This window comes from Natator depressus, chromosome 26 (assembly GCF_965152275.1).
Source record: "Natator depressus isolate rNatDep1 chromosome 26, rNatDep2.hap1, whole genome shotgun sequence".
Lineage (NCBI taxonomy): Eukaryota > Metazoa > Chordata > Testudines > Cheloniidae > Natator > Natator depressus.
In genome coordinates, this window is record NC_134259.1 from 13,725,644 (window position 1) to 13,745,030 (window position 19,387).

Genomic DNA, 19,387 nt, shown 5'->3' on the forward strand with positions numbered 1-19,387 from the left:
TGAGCTGTAGCTCACGAAAGCTTATGCTCAAATAAATTGGTTAGTCTCTAAGGTGCCACAAGTACCCTTTTTCTTTTTATGACCAAAGTGACTAATTGCAGTTTACAGAACAGGGAAGAAGGTGACTGAAACATTAAAAACGACAACAAGAGCAACCGGAAAGTATTTGCATATCGGCAATCTCTCGATAGACCGCATGCATGCAATTTTAAATGACGGTAATAATGTAGTTTAAACAACACGGGGTTTTTTTTGTTGGAACGCACACAGTTTAATAACACATGGCCGGGAATGAAAGAAAGCTGGGTTTGAAACCTGGGAACACAAACCTGATGAGATGTGTGGCCAAGAAACATGGTTACTGAGAAAACTCATGTTTAGGCTTTCGGGATATGATGTAATCAGATGTGACGGAGAAATTCCAAGAGGAGGAAGGTCTAAGTTATGTTGGTATCGACGTGCAGAACTTACATTTTGAGTACAATACTGGTGAGATTCCTCTGCAGAATTACAACAGCTTCATACAACCCAGATAAAAAAACGAAACTATCTAGAATTGGAAGAAGGCCCGTATATTATTTGTGGAGACCTTACTCGCCATAATGAATTATGGGGAAGCAGGAAAACTGACTATAATGGCAAAATGCCTGGAACCGTTTCACTGATACGTACAACCTGGTATTGCTCAATTCTGCAGGTTTCATTCGGTGGATGGAACTTTTCATGTTTCGATCTGGGAATTGCAACAAGCAATATGGCCAGGTAATGCAGCTGGGAAACTATGAAGAAGATGGAATGGGAAGTGATCACTTGCCTATGCTAATTACATATCAAGGCCAAGGTAATGTTGAAAACACCGAAGGAATTCCTACCTGGAGGCTTCGAAAAACAAATTGGGAACGCTGAGTACCTAAGTACCAATTGTGTAAGTGATAATCGAGAGGAATTTCATGACAATATAATGAAAGGAGTGGTAGCAGAAGCCAGTCTAGCGATATGTAAGATACCGAATTGCCACAAACTCCGAAATTCAGTTCCCTGGTGGAATGAAGATTGTCAAGCAGCAGGTAAAGAAAGAAATACGGCATACAAACGTGCCAAAAGTACAATGAATAACAAGGACTTAATGAACTGTAAAAGATGTAAAGCAGGGGCACAAAGAACTATTAAAAAGGCAAAGAGAGATTTGGAGAAAGTATTATGGGAAAATGAACAAAGATTCCAAGGATTCAGAGAGAGATAAACCAGTTAAACAAATGAATGGGTTACAGAACAAAACCAGATTAGACCTGGACTTAGAGTAAATGATAAAGTTGAATGTTCTAACTCAGGAAAAAGGGGACATTTTAGCCAGAGTTCCAAAAAGTTAGGAGTGATCCAAAGCAAAGCAAAGAGAATGTTTGCTGGAGAAAACTGTGATCTAAAGAGGACACACTGAATGAAAATTTCACCACACTGGAACTCAAAAAAGCTAATAGACAAGAGGAAAAACACAGCCCTGTATAAGATACCATATGTAATGCAATGCTTAAGCACCTACTGGAAGGCAGCATAAGAGTTTCTTTGAAATTATACAATAATATCCGGGAAGAGGAATACTACCGGTGAATGGAAGCAAGCGGTGGTTATACTGATAGGAAAACCTGGCAAAATACACACGAGACCTGATGTGTGTCCATCTAGTCTGCAAAATTACAGAAAGAATGATAAATGAGAGCTTAGTAGCGTGCTTGGGAAAAAAACCGAAATTACACACTATGTACAGAGCAGACTCAGGAAAGGAAGATGCACAGCTGATCAGACTGTAAGATTAAAAGCAGAAATACAAAACCCCAGGAGGAACGGAGCGTTTCTGACAGCTGTCTTCTTGGACACCGAGAAAGCATGACATGCAGCGGAGGGAAGGCTTGCTGTAGAAACTACCCACGACTGGAATAAGAGGAAGAAGGTTCCAGTGGGTAAGAGAACCATACAAGTAAAGGTGGGGGCAGCTTTGTCAAACATTTATAAACGTACTAATGGCTCTCCCCCGTTAGCAGCTCAACCCCGTTTAACTTTATGATTAATGATCCCCTGGGGAGTATATGGGCAGGAATAGTTATTACCCGATTTGCGGATGACTCTGCTATATAGACCCAACATAGAAGGCTTCCCATAGCTGTGGAGAGAGCCAATGAGACGCTCGGGGTGGGGTTGGGGGGTCAGAATGGGGAGATATGTGGGGATTTAAGTTCTCCCTTGCTAAAGCTAAGGGAATGACCCTCACAAAGAGGAAGGCTGGGAAGGAACGGAGCCCCCCTCTCTCTCTCTCTCTAGACAGGGCCCTTCGTTTTCAGTTTTTATTTTATTTAATTTCCCCCCGGAATTTACAGGGTTTATTACAACAACAAAAACAGGCAAAAACCTGTGCAAAAAAAACCCAACTATGGGTATTTTTTCCGGGGAAATATTGGGGTTTATTTTGGTGGATGGAAGGACGGGGCGGTGGTGGGGGGAATATTCATAGGTTAATGCTCTGAACTCCATTCATCAACGTGGTTTGCTGCAGAACCAAAACAGAACTCAGAACACAGTGCCATCTCCGAGGTTCAGAAAACAATAGATCTCGTGCACTGTGTTGCAGTTTCCCAATAAAACCAAGTTATTTTTTTTATATATTTGAGTGATACAAAAGTAGGGTGAACATCAGAAAAAATGGAATAATACTTTCTGTAAACCACAGGATTTTTCCGGTAAAAATCGGTTTAAACTGAAAACAAAGGGCCTTATCTGTATAGACAAAATACAAGTAGCTCAACGTTTGACATTCTTCGGAGTTATGTTCAACAGCAAACTCATGTGGAAGGGTCATCTAGGTGATATCAAGATTAAATGTAAAGCTAGGATGAAATCTGCTTTAAAAAATCGCTGGGGTATGACAGGGGAAAGCCTGGGGGATGACAAGCCTTTAATTCCACTTCTAGCTCAACACCCGAACAATCAGAGCCGAGCCGAGCCCAAGCTCTGCGAATCGCATGTGGGGCGAGTATCACAATTCCGTTGTGCATGCTGCAGGTTGCAACCGGAGAAATGCCGATAAATGGAAGGATGAAATCGTTAGATTTCACCTTTTGGGCGAAGGTTAACGGAAACAGAGAAGATCAAAGTACTAAACGACTAGACAAGGACTGCTGAGAATTCAGTCACAAACTCCCAGGGTCAAAAGGTGGGTAAAAGACTTTGGTGAAAAGGAAGGTCTGGAAGAAATTAAAATCTTTAGTCCGGGGAAATCCACTTACAGCTGGACAGATGGTTCTCCACTTGTGGAGCTGGAATTATAAGAACATAAGAAGGAGCAGGGCTATCAAATATGCCGACTACGATTTATGAGTTTACGCACAGCAAATTGGGTCAGCTTTGCTAAATCTATACTGTCGTTCTAGAGATGACAGCACAGGCAGAGTGCGAATGGCCTTTGTACCCCTGAATTTGGAATTAAGAGATCTAGGAGCCTAGCCAATTTTGCGGCCGTTTGATGGCCAAATTGATGGGTGTACTGTTGGCTACGGCCGTTGTCCTACCTGACTCTTTACTGGGTGTAACGGTGATTAGAAAGAAAGCCTTGGAAAGTAGGAATGACCTATTCAATGAAATATTGTTCTTAACTACGGAGATAACACGATTGGGTGTATCTATATAGTAACAGTGTGGATTCCGGGGTGTGTCAGGACACTGGGCAATGAAATGGCAGATAAAGCTGCAAAAACTGCCTTACAAAGTGGGGAGGTTGAGTAAATAGGGACTTCAAAAGTTTGGTTAAGAAAGAACTTGCAAAGGAATGGGAAGAGCTAGGGTCCCAAGAGAAAAAACGGGTAACGGTTCCATGAACTATGTCCTCAACTCGAGGATAATGGTCTATTAATAGCTGCGATAGCACTCTGACTATAGTTACTTCTGTTTTTCAAAGAGCTCGCTGTGACTCGAATGGTCATTTATATTTACGAAACCAGCACAAAGATGTGCTGTGTGACACGCACAAAAGTTTAAGACCCAGCTGAGCAGCTGCTAATGCAGGGGGGATTACGCAGACAGAAAGATTCTTTCTCGAGAACCAAGAGGCCGCGAGGTGAAAGACGATCGTCGGAAAGGGACTGGTGACAGCACCAGGAAAGTGGGGCAGCCTTAAAAGAGAATCACTTCGCTTTCCGAAGGATACTGGGCTAGGGGCGAGGATATAGGACTTTGCTGGTGTGAGAACGGCTGCTGCAGCATAAAACGAGAGGAGAAGAAAAAGAAAGATCAGAAGAGGGAGTTGGACTAGGTGACCTCCTGAGGTTCCTTCCAACCCTGATCTTCTATGATTCTGTGAAGAGGGCTGCAGGGAACGTAATCTGGAGTTTGGGCAGGCAAGCCCAGAGGAGGGGGCTGGAAGATGGAGAAGGGGAGTAGAAAAGGGTCCATGGAAATAGCAACAGGATCTGGGATCAAGTAGATGGTAGTTGCTAGACTTAGAGTCTCTGGGCTGGAAACTGGAGTAGTGGGGGGGCCGGGTTCCCCTACCAGCTGCTGGGGAAGTGGCAGTGGACCTGGCCCTGGAGCAGGCACGCAGACAGCTGACCCAGCGGGACTTTGATACCTTCAAGGGTAGGACTGTTACTGACCTGGCCGGAGGGCTGAGTCACAAAAAGAGAGCACCGCAAGTCCAGGAGAGCGAGGAAGGGTGCGGTCGGAAAGCGGTCATGACCTGAAAAGTATTAATCCCCAGACGTGGCCACCAGGAGGCGCCCCAGCGGCGACTAGCCCTGTCACAAGCCTATATCACCTTCTGAACCTGACGACTGTGACTCGTGTGTGTGTCTACGTTCGCTTGCTCTGCCCTTGTACATAACTCTCTCATTTCCTTTTCCTAGCTAATCCGTCTTCAGGATTGGCTACAAGCGTCTGCGGTGGGAGATCCAAGGTGCAACTGACCTGGGGCAAGTGACTGGAGCTGGGGGTAACCTGAATATTGCTGTGAGTCTCGGTGGAAGGAAGGGTCCGTCTATCACGGAGATACACTCACCCGGGTGGCGAGACAGAGTGGCATACCCCAGGGGACTGGCTGTTACAGCGCTGGAGGCGTTTGCACTGGGCCTGGTTGGTTGGTGAGATCTAGGCGTAGAACTCATCGCCCAGCCGGGGTTTGTGCCCTGGTGTTTAACAGTCTGCCCTGCGTTTGGTATCATGCTCTTGCATCACCGCTGGGAGCTTTACACTAGCGTGACTGTAAACTCGGGTGTAGACGTGCCATGAAGGGTTAGCCCTTAAACATGACTGGGAACAGATGGGTGTGTCCTGTCCACATTAGAATTTCAAGGCATGTTAGTGGACATGTGTTAGAACGTGATCTGTGCTAGGGGTACCAATGAAAACGATTCCAGGGCTGGACAGAGCAGGGGCACGGACGATCCTCCAGCAACAGGGTGTCCTGGAGAAACAGGCCACTCCATGGGAAGGCCTGAACACAAAGGCCTGCACATTGCACTCACTTATAAGAGACTCTGCTCCCTAAAGGTTTCTGCCAAGAATACAAAATCTAGGATCCCGAGCCTCCAGCGCTTTGCTCCTTGGGCAGATGCCAAGCTAGGTGTAAGGTGCTACCAAAGCAGACTGGGCGTCTTTATACCCACTTGGCGCTGGTCTAAACGACCGCACAAGGGAGAGCCAGGCCCTCAGACTGGGTGGCTGCCCTGGCAGCCTCCCCTCACTGCAGCCCTGTTCAGTCTCTGAGGCCTGTCCCCGGGATCTGGGCCCGGGGCGTTGTACTGTACAGCTCGCTACGGCCTCTCCCTGCTTCATTTACAGCTTCGTGGAGCCCAGAGGGACGTCCTGCTCCGGCCTGTCCGTGACTCCCAGCCCCAGAGGGAGCAGCTGGCAGCAGATCAGGGCTCTGGGTAGCCCTACGGAGCCAGGACAGGGCACAGGCTGCTGGACGCTGCGTCAGCCTTGCCTTCCCGGCTCGGTCTCGTCTCAAGCGATTACCAGTGGTGGCATCTCCCCGCTCCCCCATTCAGCCTCCTTGGCACTAGCCCTGGGGTGGCAGCTGGGGCCCTGCGCTGAGCGGGGAAGCGTGTGGACCTGGGTAGAAATGAACGCAGCTCACCCTGCCGCTCCTCACCTGGGCCACGGGAAGCTCCGGTAGGCCTAGAGCAGCTCCGGAGACGCTCGCTGCCCCGGGCCGAGGACTGGGTCAGGAATAGCTTGCTCCCCTGGCAAGGCCTGGCACCCTTCTCCCCAGGCTCGTCCCACCATCCCTGGGGCTGGGCACGGTACTGGGCTCCACACATTTACCAAGGCCAGGCTGCTGTCTGCCCGTGGCCCTCTGGGCCAGCTGCCCGTGGACTGTTCTCGACTGTGACTCTGGTCCCCCGCGGGGTCTGCTCTGGGGCTGGCACCCGTGGCACAGTCGGGCCAGGGATGGGGGCGGAAGGCAGGGCGCACATCAGGTGCCCATCCAGGTGGGGTAGGCCCTGGCACCTGCCATTGGCTGGGCTAGTGATGCAGAGGGGCAGGAAGCCCCCTCTGTTGTTTGTGAGCAGGAACACGCAGCCCTCCCCATCTGACCGGATTGCCGCAGTCACGTGGCAGGTCCCCAGCTCCAGAAGGGCAGCGTGGAAAGAAGGGGTCTGTGCCCGAGGAGGTGTTCGGAGCAGGGCTGGTCTCGGAGCCAGCCAATTCAGCCCCACTTGCCTGCACCCTGCCCCTGCCCCATCCGGACTGTGTGCTCAGCACCCTCTGAGCGCATGCGGGCAGCTGGTTCTGCACAGAGACAGTAGCCGGCGGACCTGGCCCGGAGCCGTGCGCAGCAGCGCCCGCTCCCGGCCATGCAGAGCCCACGCCCAGCGCAGGAGGCTTTGGGGGGCACACGAGCAGGGAGCGCCGCTCGAGCCCCCCGAGCCGGCGGCTGGGAAAGCGGAGGGGGAGCAGGACCGATCGAGAGCCATACCAGTGCAGCTGGTGGGAGGGTTCCTTTCGGGCTGGTGACCCCGGCACCGCCTTTGCTGCTGTTTGTCTGTGGCTGCGAAGGAGAAACACACCCTGAAAGACAGGTCTGAGCTTCCAAAGCCCGCGCTCCGTTCAGGTGGCCCACGGTCCCCCAGACCTTCCCAATCCTATGGGGCAAGCAGGGATCCCCTGCATTTTGTGGCCAGCCCGAGGCGGACATGGACAGGAAAGCCAAGGGTCTAGCGTGGATCCAGGGCTCCAGAGAAGGCCCAGATGTGGGTGGGACACAGGGAACTGGGGAACTGTCTACAGGAAAGCCCTCCTGGCCTGGGAAAGGCCCCAGAGGTTCAGTCGTGGCTCCGGGCCAGTGCGCGGCGGGGCCCAGCTGTGAGCGGCGGGCCCCAGCTTGCCACGGCACTGGTCTGAGAGGAGCCTGCACCGACGGCATCATTTCCCACCGGCCCCGGGATCTAAAACCGATCTCCCCGCAGCCCCGGCGCGCAGCTCACCTTGCCAACATCGACCTTCTTGTTCAGTAAGCTCTTGGCTGCTGCATGGGGAGGGAAAGGACAGGGTTAGTGGCGGTTCCCCCCTCGCCAGCACCCGCAGTGCTGCCTGCCCTTGAGGGGCGGAGAGAGGCCCCTTCAAACCCGAACCCTGATGGGTTACGCCCGAACACAGAAGGGGAGCGTGACCCCTTCCCCCAGACTTGCAGCCTCCTGCACCCGGGGAGCCCCCACCTTCGCCGCCTGGCTCGGGTGGAACACGAGATGGAGACCCAGCAAAGGTCGCGGCGGCCGTGGCAGCCGGCCCAGTTGGCGGCCGTTCCGTTCGTGCCCTCGGTTTCCCAGCTCCGCGGAGCTGCCCCGGGCGCGCCCAAGTTCGGCCAGAGCCCACGCCAGCAGAGCCGGGGGCAGGCTTTCCAGGGACAGTGCTCAGCTCTGTCAATGATGCCCCACCCTGGTCGCCTCAGAGAAACCCTCCAAACTTTCCTGAGTGGGGTTGCCGTAGGGCAGCCCTGGGGTCTCTGCTCTCTTCCCCTGGGACCCGGTCGTGACCGCCGGCCAGCAGGCTCCGCTAGAAACCCACTGACTCAGAACGTCTCCACCCAGCTGGACCTTTCACTAGCCCCTTCCCCGGTTCCTAAACGCAGGCACTGGGCAGAGGGTGCCAGCGGCCCCGCCGCGTGATCTCCCGCTGTTCGCCCTCTGCCCCAGTCTGAGCTACCCTCACCCCCAGGGCCTTTCTCCCCTGCTCTAACACCAGCCAGGCTCCACGCTTCTCCGCCTCACCGCCAGTGAGCTGATAGCCGCGCGGTCCTTCCTCTGCCCCGACCCTTCCCACGCAGGATCACGCCCTCCGAGAGCCAGCCCCCCGCCACCGACTGCCCCTCCGGCCGGGAGCTGCCCAGCCACACGCCACGGGGCAGCGCGGCACCGAGACACGCTCAGAACTTGGCACAATCCCGTTTCGCTCCTTGAGAGCGCTTCCCCCCCCACCGGTCTCACCATGCCCCCTCCAGGCAGGCCGGGGGGCGGGGGTGGGTCAGCCTGCGCTCCTAGAGGGGCACGTGGAGACACAGGGGTTGAGGTATTCTGCCAAGGTCAAACCTGCGCTGGGACTAGAACTCAGGGATGACGCCCAGCCCCTGCTCTAACCGCTACCCCGCACTGCCTGGGCTCCCAATCCCCTGAGTGTCACAGCCTTGGCATCCATGGCCCTCCCCAGCTGGGGCCCAAACTGCAGAAGCTCACTCTCCAGGGAGCAACCCCTGGCCCCCGCTGTGCTCTGGGTCCCGTCTTCACTGCCCTGCCCAGCTCTCCTGCCCCGGGGTCTCCAGCATGCTAGGCTCGGCGTCCTGCTTCCTCGCGGTTTCCTCTGGGCCGGGCCACCTGCTCTCAAGCACTCCCCCCGCCCCCTTTGCTTTCCGTGTTTTCCTTACTCCTTGGGTCCGAATCCGCATTCAGAATAGCCAACAACTGTCCCGTGTCAGCAACGTTGCAGCCCTGGCTGAGACACCAGGCGTTGGCAGAGACGTGGGAACCCAGGGCTGGATATGCCGGGGGTTGTGAGTCAGGAGTGAGGGGCACCAGCAGGGCTGTGCGGGGAGCCCAGGGCTGGGATGGCAGAGGGCTTTGGGTTGGAAGTGAGGGGCACTGACAGACCTGGGGGGAGCCCAGGGTTGGGGTAGCAGGGGCTGTGGGTCAGGAGTGAGGGGCACTGACAGACCTGGGGGGAGCCCAGGGCTGGGCTGGCAGGGGACTGTGGGCTGGGATTGAGGGGCACCGGCATAGCCAGGGGCAGGGGGCAGGACTGGGATAAAAAGGGGCTGTGGGTTGGGAGTGAGGGGCACTGACAGACCTGGGGGGAGCCCAGGGCTGGGCTGGCAGGGGGCTGTGGGCTGGGATTGAGGGGCACCGGCATAGCCAGGGGCGGGGGGCAGGACTGGGATAAAAGGGGGCTGTGGGTCGGGAGTGAGGGGCACTGGCAGAGCTGCTTGTGGTGAGCCGAGGACTGAAACGGGGGGGCTGCCAGTGAAGACTGAGGTGCATTGGCAGAGCTGCGTGTGGGACGGCGGGCACACCGCCTGCCTCTATCTGCCGGCTTTTAACCGGGGCCGCCTGTCGCTCATTCGCAGACAGAAGCCCTCTCTGAACGCTTCCCGACTAACGGCGCTCGCCCGACGGCCCGGGGACGAGGTGGAAGGCAGGGAGCGCCCCACGGGCGGTCCCAGAGGGCTCCTCCGCCACCCGGCCCCCGGCCCCACGGCCACCTCTGCCTCCCGTCCCCCGGCCAGCTCTGAGGGGAGAACCCGGGGAAAAGTTTGCTTACCTGACAGAAATGTACAGAAGAGGAAAGCGAGAGAGACAGGCAGGTGAGAGGAGAGGGGGGCAGTGGGGGGCAGAGGAGAGAAGAGAACAAAAAGAGCTGTTGATTTAGGCAGAGAGCAAAGTTTCCGGGGACTCCAAGAGGGAAGTTACCACTCACACCTGGCCTGAGCACAGTCACACTGATGGGGGGGTGAGGGGGGGGGGCGAGGACAGTAGCCTTTTAAAATGCCATAGCAGTCAGAAAAGCGACAAGGCAGAACGAGACAGCTCTCCGCTCCCCGGATCGTGTCTCTCGGTGTCACCGAAGCCAAATTCTTTGTCATTCAAGCACATTGGCCATATTCCCCCCCAATGCCCCCTAATGTTGCCGCCTCCCCCGCCCCCGATCTGGGGTTTGAAGTGACCCTTGCTGGCGTCTGGGGTTCACTTTGGCTTTGCCCCATGCAGCCAATTTCCAAACAGCTGGAAGGGCCCCCCAACAGACCTAGCCTGGGTTGGCTTCCTGTCACTCTGCTGAGCCCAGGGTGCAAGGGGAGGTCCACGGGGAAGCATTTACGGGAAGGGCGGCCAAAATTACTACAGCCCTTCACGCTGCTGGTGCATCTGTAACAATGCGGGTTCCCGGGCGGCTTTCCAAGGGACGGGGTCAACGCTCCAGCGCTTAGAGTCGTTAGGGACGGGACAGCCCCCTGTGAAAGGTCCGCCGTGGTGCAGCCAGGAGGTACCGGGATAAACACGGGGTGACATTCGCTGGCCCGTGCCGTGCAGATGAGCCTGGATGATCGTCACGGTCCTTTCTGGCCTTAACCAAGCTGAGCTCCTTCGGCCCTGGCAATAGAGGCTGAGATCCAAAGGTAGCTGGTAGCTTTACCGGTAACCGGGAAGCAGGGCAGAATCCAGCTTGCATTTCCATGGCTTCTTTGGTTCTGCAGCACGGATCCTGCGGGCGACAGCGTGTCACCGGGCTGCACCCAGCCACGGAGGGCACCCAGCCAGCAAATCCGACCGGCTGTGACTCAGAAGGGAGCTCTTTTGGTGTCTTTGATAAAATGCCCCGTGCAAATACCTACACAATGCTGAAAAGGCTACAAGCTTGGCCTGTAGTCACTGTGACGAAGCGGGACTGTTCTTAATGTTTCCTCTGAATAGTGTGGGGGTGCCTCGGTTTCCCCATGGCAGTTCTTAAGTATCTAGGTGGTGGGATAAGGGTGTATGATGGTTGCAGAGCCCTAGAGGGCAGGTGTGTGCAGGAGTCTGGACACAGAGAATGGCCGACACCCTGTTTCCTGGCAACTGATGGCCTGGGCCTTCCCCCCTGCAAGGTGACAGCTAAAGGGTTGGAGAACAAAGGAATCAGGTGCCCTCCTGGCCCAGGAAAGGGACAAAGCCCAGAGGAGGAGGGGCTGGAGAGAGTTTCAGTTTAGGGCTGGCTGGGGACGAGGGCAGACGTGGTTGTCTGGCTCGCTGCCCCCCAAAATGGACCCGGCTGAGGGGTCCGGTTCTCTGCACCTACAAGCTCTGTGTCAGACCATGTTCCTGTCGTCTAATAAACCTTCTGTTTTACTGGCTGGCTGAGAGTCCCGTCTGACTGCGAAGTTGGGGTGCAGGACCCTCTGGCTTCCCCAGGACCCTGCCTGAGCGGACTCGCTGTGGGAAGCGCACGGAGGGGCAGAGGATGCTGAATGCTCCGGGGTCAGACCCAGGAAGGTGGAGCCGGGGGAGCTGTGTGTCCTGAAGACAGGCTGCTCCCCGAGAGGAGACTTCCCCAGAGTCCTGCCTGGCTTCATGGGGAGCAGTTCCAGAGCATCGCCCGGGGACGCCATGACAGTCACGCTCTATGCGATGGTCTACCTGGAGTAGCCCCAAGATCGGACCACGAGTTACTCCATTACTAGAAAGCGTCTCGTGGACTTGGGACATCTGTGCATTGCATGTTGGGGGCACAGGTCCCAGCTCTGGCTTGGGCAAAGCGTTCCTCGCATCTGGAGGGTGAAACGGTCGGTTCTGCTGCAAGCCAGCCCCGTCTGCTGGGCCTGACAACACAGCGAGCTCCGCACTTTCCAGCTGTGCTATTAAGGAGGGTCAATATCCCTCGCCGAGGGAGGAAGCGGGCAGAGAAGTGACTTGCCCAAGCTCACCCAGCAAGTCAGTGCCAGAGCTGGCAACTGAACCCAGGAGTCCTGGCCCCCAGTCGATCGGCCCATCCCCTGGGTCACCCTGCCTCCCCAGAGCAAAACCACCAAGCACACCCCCTGCCTCGTAAACCGTCGCTCTTCCACATGACACAGAAGAGCAGCTCTTCCAGGGCTGGCCCATCCCCAGGGAGCTTCACCACGCAGAGCCTTGCAAATCGGGAAGAGAGGCTGCCTTCACCCCTTTCAGCAGACCCCTGCCTACCGTGGCAGCACCCAGACGGGTCTGGCAATCCTGGTGCCCTCCTGCAGGGGGTAGCCGCCTGGCTGGGAAACGAGAGCATGGCGTGCGCTGGGAGGGAATCCAACCTCAGAGACCATCTACGTGCCACTGGCCGTGGGCTCCCATCCCCGCGAAGGGGAAAGTTGGCCGTGCAAAGGGGACACGCTCGGATAATTTCTGACGAGTAATCCAGCTGGAAAGCAGGGGACAAGGTCTCCAAAGCCCAGCCTGACCCTGGGCTCTCCAAATCTAACTCCCAAGGTCACGCTTTGGCTAGCGGGCCACTGCCAGGAGAAACGCCCATCCACAAGGTGCAAGCTGCCGGACGCCCTGCACAGCATGGGTCGGGTGAGGGACCTGGTCTCATCACGTGAACTCACAGAGCCTGGCACAGCCCGACATACCTATACGGCTGGCCCAGATGCCACAGCGACTGTCTTGGGGGCTCATCCCCAGCAGCCATGGCAAGGGGAGGGGAGATGGATGCCAGCAGACTGAGATTTCTCATGGGCCCCTGGGCATGTCACTTTGCTATGGCTGGCTCCTAGACTGGCAGGGAGCCCAGCTGAGTGTAAAGTGAGGGATGGCAGCTTGGTTTCCCGAGGCCCTGGATTGGCAGAGGAGACAGCTCTGGGGAGGTGATGCATTTGTTCCCCAAAGGAGGACAGTGCAGAACCGGAGAGGGCTTCACACCTTAAAGCCAGCAGGGAGAACCCAACACTCTGGGCTTATTCGTTACTAGAGACAGTGGGAAGACTCTGGAGGGCTACAACCCTGGTGTGACGGGATCGGGTGCAGGAAGTGGCGAGACAAAGCCAGGCCCGTTGTCTACGGCCGAGGAGGCTGCTAGCAAGGCGGGTGCTCCGGCAGAGATCTCTCGCCAGAGGGCAGGAGAACATCTGAACATCAATGACAAGAAGCCTTGCACACCGTGGGCGAGGCTTGTCTGGAGACAGAGAGGATGGAAGGAGACAAAGCAGGGAGTGGGGTAGAGATGAACCTCGCGGGCGGAGGGGCCAGAAGGCACTTGCAGCCACTCTCCATGTCCTGGAGGATGGTGTGTAAGATGAGGAGCAAAGGGACCCTTCGCTTAACCCATCAGAGCAACTGCCAGCCATGCCTACGAGGAGCCGCCGCATCACAACCAGAGCATCTGCTGGGGGAGCAGCACCAGGCGGGACAGCAATGGGGGGGTCACAGGTTGTGGATCCCCCTGGAGAAGAGAGGAACAGGGCATTCAGCACCAATTGCTTCCCATCAAGGCCTGGTCTAGGATCCCGGAGCTGGGAGCGGCCCCAAACTCGCTTCAGGCCCGAGGCCAGAAACCCCACCGTTGTGAAGTCTGGAGATCTACTATTCCGCCATGCCGAGCTAAGCAGCACCAGTCCCGCTCCAGGCCGAGGCCAGAAACCCCACCGCTCCCCTCGAGGTGTGGCAGCTCCATTTCTGCAGAGCTTGCTAGAACGCTGACGGTACCAGTCCTTCCCCAACTCCCGGGCCCCTCTCCGCAGCACAACACGGATTGTTTCCCCCCGTGGAGAACCTCGTGCGACTCGCTCACTTGTCCTCCTGGCTGCTGTACGAACAGCCCTGGCATGCTCAGCCCCGCTCTAGCCACCTGCTGCCGGCTTCGTGGGGGCACAAGGGGCTGGAACGGTGACTTTAACACCACGTCTTGCAGTCAGAAGGGAAGAGACTCCAGAGAGGACGCTGGCAGGGCGGGAGAGTAGGGAGCTGCTCTGGTGTCAGCCATTGAGCCGTCGGAGCCTTTCTCTTCTCAAACTCGCCCTGTCAGAGCTGGCGGGGCAGCTCCCGGGGTCAGGAGAGTGACAGCAGCTTTCCACACCAAGCAAAATCTGTTTACGGGCAAGGGCCAGCAATTTAGATGCATCTCCGTTCAGGGATCGCACGGGTGTAACCGGATCAATTTTAAATGGATTTCATTACAGCCCCCTAATATAACCCCCCTGGGTGTCACCCTAAATGACCCCCGCTCACCGGCCTCTGCTTACTCACAGGCAGTTCCCACGTGCCCCTCTGAGCCCTGCCATAGCCACACGAGGCAGGGTCTCTCGCCTTGCGAGCTTCCAGCCTCAAGTACATTGTGAATCCCTATGGACTAACATCTGCATGGAGATTCAGAGGCCTCTTCTTAAAGCAGATGCAGGTAATGTCGGCACCAGTCTGCTCTGAGGGGACAGGCTTACAACTGGTGCCGGACACAGTGGGACCAGTGCCCCTTCCACTGGATTTGTTGGCTGGATCCCGGCTGGAGTTTTGCACGGACATTAAGACAGGCTCGGGCGGGTCAGTTTCTGTCTCTGCCATGCAGATCAGTCTCCTGCATGCAGGGCGGGCACCAGCGGACACAAAGCAAAGAGCCCCACCTCCCTTTTGGGTGGACAGATTAAACCGGACAAGGCTCTGGACCATGCACTTGGGTCACACAACCTCATGCATCATTCACCAAGTTCAACCTCCAGGCAAGGCTGGGGGAGGAGCGGGCGGGAGGCCGTGGCAAGCAGAGAGCCAGCATTCACAAGGAAGAACCTTTGGGATGGAAGTGCACGGGGGGAGGAGGGGAAGCCTGTCTGAATGCCCGCAGACCCTCCATATGGATAAGCTCTCACTTATCCTCAGCTGTCTCCTTTCACTAGACTAGCCAGTCAGCCCAGCCACTTCCGGACAGCCCCCGGCACGCTCAGGTGTTTTTCCCCAACACCTCCTTTAACTCCGTGCTCCAGAGACAGGCGAGTTTCATGCAGAAACCTCATGCAGAAAGGCAAATGGGCCCATGTCAGAGCCCATCTCCAGGCCCCACACGTACCAAGAAAGGGCCCCAAACCCCTTTCAAACCCCATTTGGAAATGAATAGAGGGGAACTTTTCAAATGCCTCTGTTTAGGAGCCAAAACCCTATTGACTGGCAGTGACACGGACTCCCAGGCATCTGCGGGGCTTTTGAAAATGAGAGTGAGGCTCCTAAATCACTTGGGTGCTTTGGCCAATTTCATCTGAGCCCCATTTTCAGACGTGCTGAATCCCACAGAAAGTCAGTGGGCTTCAGGCTCCCGCGGCCCAGAACCTCAAAGCCTAACATCCACTGCAATCAGTGGGAGACAGGCACCTATGTACCTTGGAGGATCTGGGCCCTAAGTGACTTAGGAGCCTTGTAGAGGTTACCCAGAGGCTCTGCTTCGCCATGACTGGGGGGCGGGGCGGTACACCAGACTTACATAGCTACACTGGAGACATTCCCTGTGCCATAGCCCTGCTGGGAACTTACCCCCCTGACTGCCTGGCAGGGGATGCCCCCAGACCCTGGCACAAGGGAGATCTCTGAAAGGAACTTTCTTCAGCTCCAGTCTTTACGTTTTAATACAGCACCACAAAGCAAATGTGTGCTCTTTGCTCTCCCCCTCTCGCTCCCTGAAACGCTCCCCCAGTGACTCTCGCCCCGTGCGAGGGCCACCGTGGGTCTAGGCCCCGCTGACGTCTTCCGAAGATTGGGAGTGCGTCTGGGCGGCACCTCGGGCTGACCCTCTGCACAGGGTGAATGTCAGTCATGACGTGCACCCAGCACCTATCTGCTGTCTGCTCTCGGTACGAACCACGCAATCGCCCACCAAAGTGGGATGGGCGACTCTGTCACTGTGCTTGGGGGCGGTGCTCGCACCTTATACAGTGGGCGATCTGCCTGCCTGCTCCCCGGGCTTTTTGGTCAAGCCACTCAGCTGAAGGGGCAGCTTCCTGTTTAGGCCCCTGTCTGTGGAAATCCCTCGCTGGGGGAGGAATCCCAATGTGGCAGCCGCGGCAAACCGACCGACGAATTCCAATCCCAAGTCGGGAACAGAATCTCTGGGCGCGCTGGGAAAGCCAGCTGGGCCTTCGCTGCCCTGAGAAGCCCCTGGTGCAGGATACGAGGCCAACAGCCTGAAAGATGCAAGAGGGTCCGCAACTAGGCCTGACACTGGTTGCAGCTGGCATGCATGGCCCTCGCCTCTCCCTGCTCTAGGGACCGATCACAAGCGCCTAAAGGGGCCGGGGATGTCCCCACTGCGGTCAGGAGGTGGGACAGCAGCACGGGTAGGCATCCGCAAGCTGGCTTTAATCGAGCTAAAAACAGCCAGCATAGCCACCCCAGTACAATCGTGCCCTGGGCTCTGTGTATGGCAGGAAAACAGCCAAGGGATTGGCTTGTTTCAAAGGGGAGGGCCACAGCTGATTATGCTCCCAAACCAATCAGCCAGGACTGCAAAGGCTGGTATTTAAAATACAGAGTCCGGAGCCCATTTCCACCTTCCGTCCCCTGCCAAGCCCTGAGTTCAGGTTTTTACACCGCCACCCCCGCCCCCGCCCGCCATGATTTCACCAGCAGCTGCTCCCTGCCCTGTGTGCGAAAGGGACGGGCTTTAACTCCTGCCAAAGGGAACACAGAGCCCTGCGCTGAGCGCGGCGTGACAGAGAGATGGAGGAGGATGTCACTGCCGCGTTGCTGGCTTTGATGAATGAATAAATCAGCAGGAGCTGGCTCTTAGACTACAGCCAGGAATCCACATGCCAGAAGGTGGGGAGGGTTTGGGTGCCCATTTTACTAATGGGGAAACTGAGGCACAGAGAGAGGGTTGCCTGATGTCATGAGGAGAAGCTACGGGTAAAATTTTCAAAAGGGCCAGGTTGTAAAAGGGATTTAGGCACCTCTCTGCATTTCTAGGGGCCTAAATACCTTTGCAAATCTGGCCCTGAGTCACTTAGGACCCTACGTCCCACTGGATTTCAATGAAAGTTAGCCCCCTCTCAGGGCCTACGTCACTTCTGAGAATTGGACTCCAGCTCCTAAATCACTTAGGCCCCGAGGAAGATTTTACTCAGATGCTGCTAAGTGAACTAGGCACTTTTGAAGTGGAGTCCCTCTACTCCCGACTTGCAGTGCCCGACTCTGACCACCAGGTGTCCCGCCTTGCACATAAATATTTCAGGGCTTTCGTCAACGCAGGGGGTTCAAAAGAGGCATTTCCCCCTCGGCCATGGGGGCAATGAAAGAGCCATGTGCCCTTACAACCCGCATGTACAAGGGTGCGGGCACAAAACCGGAGGCTGGCTTTTAAAGCGTGGCCAGGGCCCTGGGCTTCTCCCCCGTCGATCCTGGTCGCCATCTGAGATATGATCCAGGTTCTGAGTTCCCAGGGACGAGAAGCCCAATTTCAGTAACGTGGAATTTAAATAAGAACATGAGAACGGCCAGAATGGGTCAGCCCAATGGTCCACCTAGCCCAGTATCCTGTCTTCCGACAGCAGCCAGTGCCAGGTGCTTCAGAGGGAATGAATAAAACAGGGAAATTTACCGAGTGCTCTAACCCCTGTCATCCAGCCCCTGCTTCTGACAGTCAGAGGTTTAAGGACATACAGAGCATGGGGTTGTGTCCCTGACCACCGTGGCTAATAGCCATGGACAGCCCTATCCTTCAGGAACTTCTCTGATTCTTTTTTGAACCCAGTTACATTTTTGGCCTTCACAACATCCCCTGGCAAGGAGTTCCCCAGGTTGACTGCTTTGCGTGATGAAGTACTTCCTTCTGTTTGTTTTAAACCGGTTGCCTACTAATGTCATCGGGTGACCTCTGGTTCTGGTGGTAGGAGAAGGAGTAAATAACACTTCCTTATTCACTTTCTCCCACATTCAAGATTTTATAGACCTCTATCATAGACAGTCCCAGCTTTTTTACTCGCTCCTCATACAGAAGCCGTTCCAGACCCCTACACATTTTCCAACTCCACTTTGTAACCCTCTTTTCCCCCTGGACCTTTTAAAATCACTGCTGGAATAAACCGGAGCTTCCTCCAGTGCCCGGAGCCCTTCCTCAGAGCAGACCCGGCTGCGTTTGCCCCCGGTTCTGGGCGCTGGCTGGGGATGCGGTGCTAATGATGGATGAAGTTGCATGCACTCAGATTTCCGGGGGGGGGGGGAGGAGAGAAGAGGGGGGAAGCGGGGAGGGTCCCTTCAGGACACGTCTACCTTGTTCCACCAACCCCATGGTGGCACCGGAGGCGGCTGCAGACATTGTGGCGGGAGCGGTGGTCTGTCTGCCGACTGTCAGCACCAGGGTAGGAAACGGAGGGACAAGGAGAGCGGTCGGGGTGGGGGGGAGAGAGACAGAGAAAGACAGAGAGAGGGAGCGAGACAGACGGAGGGCGGGAGAGAGAGGGAAAGAAAGGAGACAAAGGAAGCAGAAAAAAAGATTAGAGTTAAAGTTTAGATGGAGAGGCAAGATTGCTGGGAGCTGAGCCCCTGTTCCGCATGCCCCACGGGGCGACCGGTCTAGAGCCATGGCTGGGGACACGTCCCCCCCGCAATGCCCGGGGGGGGGGGCCCTGCATGGAGACACTGGAGCTAGCTTTCAACCTCCCCCCTCGCCAGATTTCCGAGCCCAGCCCGAATGGCTACACTGCAATTGTATTGCCCCGCAAGCCCGGCAGCTGACACGGGCCAGCCGCGGGTGTTTAACTGCAGCAGAGACAGACCCTCTGTGCCCAGCGGGGAAGCTACTCCCAGAGGTGGTATGGAGGGTCGGCCACACAGCAGCAGCCCCCCCACCCCGCCAGGCCCTGCTAGGGTCGCTGAGACGTCAGGGAACGTCCCAGCCAAGGAGCCACAACCCCGTGCCGTGTGGCATGGACGGGAGAAGGGATTCTCGCACAAGACGCCAGCTCTGAGATCCTGAGGGATGCACGGGGCAGGGCACTGGAGCCCCATGCCCATAGGTTGCCCCCCCCAGCCCAGTGGGGGCTTTGAATCCCCGTGATACCATCAATGGGTGCTTATCTCTTAGCCTTTCTTGCCCCACTTGCTAAGTGACGCTTGGCCATGACCCTGGAAAGCTGAATTCCCGGCCTGGGTGCTGCAGAGTTAAGCCACGGCCCCTCGGAAGAGAAACCAAAATGTCCTGCTTGAGGGATCTACCCAGCTGCCCCCCGCCTTGTTCCCTTTAAGGATGTAGATGTTTCTCCTCACTCCGCTAGACAGGGGCAGTAGCAGGGGCCCGAGGCAGTCGGTTTCAGCTGATACTGGGTGCCAACCGAGGAGGGAAAGACCAGGAGGGAAGGGTACGCGTTAGAGCAGCATTCCCAGGGACATCCAGCGGGCAGGGGCATGCCCCTTCCCCGCCAGCCCCCTCCCCT

At 56.2% G+C, this 19,387-nt stretch overlaps 1 protein-coding gene across 7 annotated transcripts in view; it reads right to left on the reverse strand.

Annotated features, from left to right (window-relative positions):
* The window catches only part of CAMK2B (calcium/calmodulin dependent protein kinase II beta), a 147,740-nt gene that overhangs the window by 26,045 nt on the left and 102,308 nt on the right, over positions 1 to 19,387 (reverse strand). For 3 of the 7 annotated variants that reach the window (XM_074940232.1, XM_074940228.1, XM_074940226.1), the window contains exons 13-15: positions 18,225 to 18,299; positions 7,473 to 7,513; positions 6,965 to 7,036 (exon numbers count right to left, since the gene is read on the reverse strand). In XM_074940232.1, coding sequence (XP_074796333.1) covers positions 6,965 to 7,036; positions 7,473 to 7,513; positions 18,225 to 18,299 — 188 coding nt within the window. The remainder of the gene's footprint in view (positions 1 to 6,964; positions 7,037 to 7,472; positions 7,514 to 18,224; positions 18,300 to 19,387) is intronic. The other 4 variants (XM_074940229.1, XM_074940227.1, XM_074940231.1 and 1 more) reach the window with 2 other exon arrangements.